The sequence below is a fragment of the Nicotiana attenuata genome, unplaced genomic scaffold (assembly GCF_001879085.1).
Source record: "Nicotiana attenuata strain UT unplaced genomic scaffold, NIATTr2, whole genome shotgun sequence".
In the NCBI taxonomy this organism is placed as follows: Eukaryota; Viridiplantae; Streptophyta; class Magnoliopsida; order Solanales; family Solanaceae; genus Nicotiana; species Nicotiana attenuata.
Window position 1 is genome coordinate 25,448 of NW_017670781.1, and position 6,260 is coordinate 31,707.

The window sequence follows — 6,260 nt, forward strand, 5'->3', positions numbered from 1 at the left end:
CCCAAAAGCCCTCAAGGTCGATCAAAAATGGTGGAAATAACCCTTAGCTCGCGGAACAAAACGAGCTTTTAAAATCCTTCTCTGAACAGGCATTTTCGCATCTGCGGTTACCTTACCGCATATGCGACTACCGCTTCTGCGGTTCACCCTCCGCTTCTACGAAAATAACTATAACGTCCAGGACCATTTTGCGGTGATGTCCCGCTTCTGCGGACACCGCTTATGCGGTCAACCATCCGCTCCTGCGGAACTCCTCTGAAGCGTGCGGACCGCTTCTGCGGTCAATGTCCGCACCTGCGGACACCTCACCTGCGGAATTAATCCGCTTCTGCAATAATCCCCCCATTGGCCAACTCTCGCATCTGCGCCCCTAATCTTCGCATCTACGGAACCGCATCTACGGCCCCTCTTCCGCAGATGCGGAAATACCAGATATATCAGCAAATCTTCAGCAATCACCAAGTCCAAAATCATCTCGATGACCATTCGAAATCACCCCGAGGCCCCCGGGGCCTCAACCAAAAGTGCCAGCCCATCCTAAAACATCATTCATACTTTCTCCAACCATCAAAACACCACAAAAAACACCAAAACCATCAAATTACATCGGATTCAAGCCTAAGTTCTTCTAAAACTTCCGAATTACACATTTGATCAAAAACCCAACCAAAACACCTCCGAATGACCTGAAATTTTGCACACACATCCCGAATCACCTAACGAAACTACAGCAACTCTCGGAATCCCATTCCGACCCTCGGATCAAAATCTCACCTATCAACCGGAATTTGCCAAAATACCAACTTCGCCAATTCAAGCCTAATTCTACACCGGACCTCCAAAACCAATTCCGATCACGCTCCTAAGTCACAAATCATCCCCCAAAGCTAACCGAAACACCGGAAGTTACATCCGAGCCTTCTAACTCATAAGCCAACATACGGTTGACTTTTCCAAAACAAATGTTCCTTAAAGAGACTGTCTCATTTCCTTCTAAAACCAATCCAAATCAACTCGTTCACACAAGACTCTTATAATGAAGCATGAAGAAGCAGAAAACGGGGAAAACGGGGCGGTAACTCACGTGACGACGGGCCGGGTCGTCACACTTACTTATCACACAAGCTATGTTAGGTCGTGTACAATTCATAATGTACATCAAACTTCCCAGCACTCAAGCATATTCCAACTGAGACTTGCTTTGACCTTTATTCTATACAAGAGTATGGTTTAGATCAATTGGCGGTTTTGCTTCTTTTAAGTCCAAATATTTGAACTTTCCAAGTACCATTTTATTATAATGAGATTGAGACAAATCTAGACCTTGAGGAATTTGAAAGATCTTAATTCCCAAAATTAAATCGGCAACTCCTAAGTCTTTCATATCAAACTTACTAGTAAGCATGCGCTTAGTAGCATTTATGTTAGCAATGTCGTTACTCATTATCAACATATCATCGACATATAAACAAACAATGACTATTTGATTTGGAGTATTCTTAATATAAACACATTTGTCACACTCATTGATCTTGAAACCATTTAACAACATTGTTTGATCAAATTTCGCATGCCATTGTTTTGGTGCTTGTTTTAGTTCATAAAGAGACTTAACAAGTCGACATGCCTTCTTTTCTTTTTCGGGAACTACAAACCCTTCAGGTTGTTCCATATAGATTTCTTCATCTAAATCTCCATTTAAGAAGGTTGTTTTTACATCCATCTGATGGATTTGAAGGCCATACACGGCGGCTAACGTTATTAACACCCGGGTAGATGTAATCCTTATTACCGGCGAGTATGTGTCAAAGTAATCAAGACCTTCTCATTGTCTAAACCCTTTAACAACTAATCTTGCCTTATATTTGTCAATATGACCATCAGATTTCATTTTCCTCTTGAAAATCCATTTACAACCCAAAGGTTTATTTTTCGGAGGAAGATCAACCGATTCCCAAGTATGATTACAAAATATGGATTCTATCTCACTATTGACTGCCTCTTTCCAATATTGTGCTTCCGAGGAAGACATTGCTTCTTTGAACGTTTGAGGCTCATTTTTCAATAAGAATGCCAGAAAATCTGGTCCAAAGGAAGTAGTTGTCCTTTGACGTTTACTACGTCTTGGGTTTTCCTCATCAAAAGTACTTTCCTTTGCTTCTTCCCGGGGTCTCTTAGAATCTTCATTAGACGACTCACATTCCATTTTATACGGATAAATATTCTCAAAGAATTCAGCATTATCCGATCTAACTACCATATTAATATGAATGTATGGATTTTCTAATTTATGAACCAGAAACGATATGCCTTACTATTTGTTGCATATCCTACGAAAATGCAATCAACGGTTTTTGGTCCAATCTTTACCCTTTTGGGTATAGGAACTTGCACTTTAGCCAAACACCCCCACACTTTAAAATATTTTAAGTAAGGTTTCCTTCCTTTTCATTCTTCATATGGAATGGATTGCGTTTTGCTATGGGGAACTCGATTCAGTATTCGGTTAGCTGTAAGACTAGCTTCCCCCCACAAATTCTGAGGTAAACCAGAACTTATTAACAAGGCATTCATCATCTCCTTTAACATTCTATTCTTTCTTTCCACAATTCCATTAGATTTCGGTGAGTAAGGGGCAGTTGTTTGGTGAATAATGCCATTTTCCAAACATATTTCTTCAAAAGGAGATTCATATTCGCCGCCCCTATCACTTCTTATCATTTTGATCTTTTTGTTTAGTTGCGTTTCAACTTCATTTTTATATTGCTTGAATGCATCAATTGCTTCATCTTTACTATTAAGTAACTAAAATAGCAACATCTAGTACTGTCATCAATGAAAGTTATAAAATACTATTTCTCACCGCGAGATGGTATTGACTTCATGTCGCAAATATCTGTGTGAATTAAGTCTAAAGGATTTGAATTCCTTTCAACTGACTTATAAGGATGCTTAACATGCTTTGATTCCACACATATTTTACATTTCGAGTTATTGCATTCAAACTTAGGTAAGACTTCAAAATTAATCATATCTCGCAAAGTTTTGAAGTTGACGTGGCCTAAACGTTCATGCCATAAATTATTTGACTCAAGCAAGTAAGAAGAAGCTGAAATTTTATTAATATCAATGGCAATTACATTGAGTTTAAAAAGGCCCTCAGTAAGGTAACCTTTTCCTACATACATTTAATTCTTACTAACTACAACCTTGTCGGAAACAAAAACACACTTAAAGCCATTCTTGACTAGAAGTGATGTCAAGACTAAATTCTTTCGCATTTCAAGAACATGAAGAACATCATTTAGAGTCACAATCTTGCCAGAAGTCATCTTCAAAGCTATCTTGCATGTTCCTTCAATTTTTGCAGTAGCGGAATTTGCCATGAAAACTGTCTCGTTGGGTCCAGCGGGAGCATAAGAAGTAAACAACTCCTTGTTAGCACAAACATGACGAGTTGCCCCCGAATCAATCCACCATTCTCTAGGATTTCCGACTAGGTTGCACTCTGAAAGCATGGCACATAAATCGTCTATTTCATCATTCTTCTCAATCATGTTTGCTTGACTTTTCTTCTTGTCCTTCTTTGGTGCACGACATTCAGCAGCCTTGTGTCTAACCTTTCCACAGTTGTGGCAATTACCTTTGAACTTCTTTCTGCTTGGGTAATTCTTTGGTGCAGACGACTTCTTTCTCTTTTTGCTCGTTGAAGCTTCCTCAACAATATTTGCACCCATTATTGTTGAACTTCCACGAGACTTCTTCTCAGCAGCCTTGTTTTCCTTTTCAATCCATAGACGAACAATAAGGTCTTCAAGCGTCATTTCCTTGCGCTTATGTTTCAAGTAATTCTTAAAGTCCTTCCATAGCGGAGGCAGCTTTTCAATAAATGCCGCAACTTGAAACGCTTCATTTATGACCATACCTTCAATCATAAATTTATAATTAGTAAAATAATCAATATAAAAATATTGACTCGATTTATACCTTCAGCAAGGAGGTCATGAACAATAACTTGCAATTCTTGGACTTGCGTTATGACAGATTTTTCGTCAACCATTTTGAAATCCAGAAATTTGGCAGCCACAAACTTTTTTAGTCCAGCATCTTCAGTCTTGTACTTCTTTTCAAGCGCATTCCACAATTCTCTTGATGTTTTCATGACGCAATAAGCATTGTACAAGCCTTCTTCCAAGAAACGTCAACTATAATTTTTGCATATGAAGTTAGAATGCTTCCATGCCTCAGTGACCACAAATCGCTCATTTTAAGGAGTTTCTTCTCCCAGAACTGGCACTGATAAAGCGCTGTAAACTGAGTGTGGTCAGGTAGAAAAATATTTTCTACTGCCAACGCTTAAAGTCCACACTAGAAAACTTTCCGGGTTTTTCTGCCGGTGCAGGAGTTGTGCGACGTGAAGACGCAGTTGCCATTGCAGCTGTACTCCCAACAGAACCATTCTGTTGTTCTGCACTCGTTGTCATTTTTCTGTAAAAGAAATTGACAAACAAAATTAGTATCTCGGTGAAGTTTTTATATCTTCAAACCGAATATAAACAACCGAGTTTTTATATCTGGGATTGAGTAGAACGTCACAAAGACGTTAATCTCAAACTAGAGTAGAAAATTCGAAGATTTTAATCTTCAAAACGGGAGTAGAAAATCAATAAGATTTTAGTCTCCCAAACTAGAAAGCAAGATGAATACAGAAATAAATGTTAAATTCCTTACATCACTCTGTATTCAAAACCAGTAAATCAACAAACGTTAGTTTAAGGAAAAACAAATCAGAAAAAAATTCCGAGCCCACAAGTTTCTTGTGTTTCCTTAAGGAATTTAATCCCCTCACAATGCCCAATGTTGCGGATTAATTCCTCCCAGGATAGAACGGAATAACTATTCTGTGATAGCGGCTCACAGAATTTCGGCGAACTCAAATGGAGGAGCAAAAAATGATTTCTTCCAACGCGAAAATTATTCAGAAAAGAAAATGTTAAATGATGGAAAATAAATTTAGTCCAAAAAATCATATCAATTGACCGAAGCCGAAGCTGAGCGAGCGACAACGACGGCGCGAGGTACCACTTGTTCTTAACTCTTTAAGAGCTAGAAGATGAGCTTCTCTATATATGCAATGTATACGGTAGAAATCGAGGCTACCCGATTTCGTGAACTCGAGGATTACTTCAGGAGAGAAATCGATATAGACCTTGAGTGAGCCCGATAGGAGACTTCATAGATCGAAGTACTCGATGGATACCGAAGCCCACTATGCCCGGCCCCGAAATAATGCTGTTATGGATCTCTAACAGAATGAACGAGATTCCTGCCACGTCCCCAAAATCATGGCGCAAATCCCGGAATAGTATTGTACGATTCCATATTAGGCGATTAGACAGTTGTCCCAATGAGATTCCTTACTATAAATGGAAATGTACCTTATTTAGGGTTCCCTTATTATATAAAGGGGACCGCAATCATTTGTAAACAGGATCCAATCATTGGAAAAGAATATACTATCTTACTTTTTGGCTCATTGCTCAGCAGACTTGCCCTTTCTCTCTATTGTTCTTACTTTATTGTTCTTGGTTCATCTCGAGGTCACTAAGTTCGAGGTCAAAACTGCTTGAGTAACACTAGTTTGATTCACTTGTTTCTTTCATTTATACCTCACATTTCTTGATTATTAATTGGTATTGAGCTAAATCACATATCTTTAAAACCACAAATCAAATTTAATTGTTACTCGTATTTTCGAGGTAAACAGTTTGGTGACCACCGTGGGGCTAAAGATAATAGTGATTATTTCTTTACTGATTCTCATTACACACGTTATTTTTACACTTTTTCTTGTCAATATTTTCTGATTCTCAAGATTAAACATGTCGAACTCGCAAAATGCACCTGTTCATGACAATGAAGGTCTTGGATTTCATGGGGAAAACAACAATGCAGGGGTCGGTGTACCACCAATAAACCCTGGGGAAGTGCCAAATCTGGAACCAGTTGACGTTAGTTACCACATTGCTTTAAATGCAGATTTAGGCGCAGACCCCGGAGGAAGTGTACGCAGAGAAGCCCGATCTAGGGGCCAAGGAACGCCAGGAATAGGTGACAGGGGAATCAGCCTCCAAGTGATATTCGAGATGCTGCTAGCTTAGCAAATCGCCATCGCTCAACTTCATAGTCAGAATAGAACTCCGAGTATAGCTGAACCAGAAAACACTCGACGTGCTGAACCAGCACCAGAGAGGTCAAAC

At 39.2% G+C, this 6,260-nt stretch overlaps 1 protein-coding gene across 1 annotated transcript; it reads right to left on the minus strand.

The window, feature by feature from the left end:
* Positions 1-3,188: 3,188 nt before the first annotated feature.
* LOC109243262 lies at positions 3,189-4,484 on the minus strand. Its single transcript, XM_019410172.1, has 4 exons — positions 4,355-4,484; positions 3,988-4,185; positions 3,662-3,925; positions 3,189-3,508 (listed from the first exon to the last, which is right to left on the minus strand). Exons 1-4 carry the CDS (start codon positions 4,482-4,484, stop codon positions 3,189-3,191), a joined length of 912 nt encoding a protein of 303 aa, XP_019265717.1.
* Between the last annotated feature and the right edge of the window lie 1,776 nt (positions 4,485-6,260).

Bases quoted from the DNA above. Each gene is read 5' to 3' on its own strand.
- LOC109243262 (XM_019410172.1), bottom strand. From the start codon at position 4,484: ATGACAACGAGTGCAGAACAACAGAATGGTTCTGTTGGGAGTACAGCT. The intron at 4,186-4,354 runs GTTGGCAGTAGA...TCTTGGAAGAAG, and splicing joins TTCTAGTGTGGACTTTAAGC to GCTTGTACAATGCTTATTGC. The intron at 3,509-3,661 runs GCAGAAAGAAGT...CCATGCTTTCAG, and splicing joins TGCACCAAAGAATTACCCAA to AGTGCAACCTAGTCGGAAAT.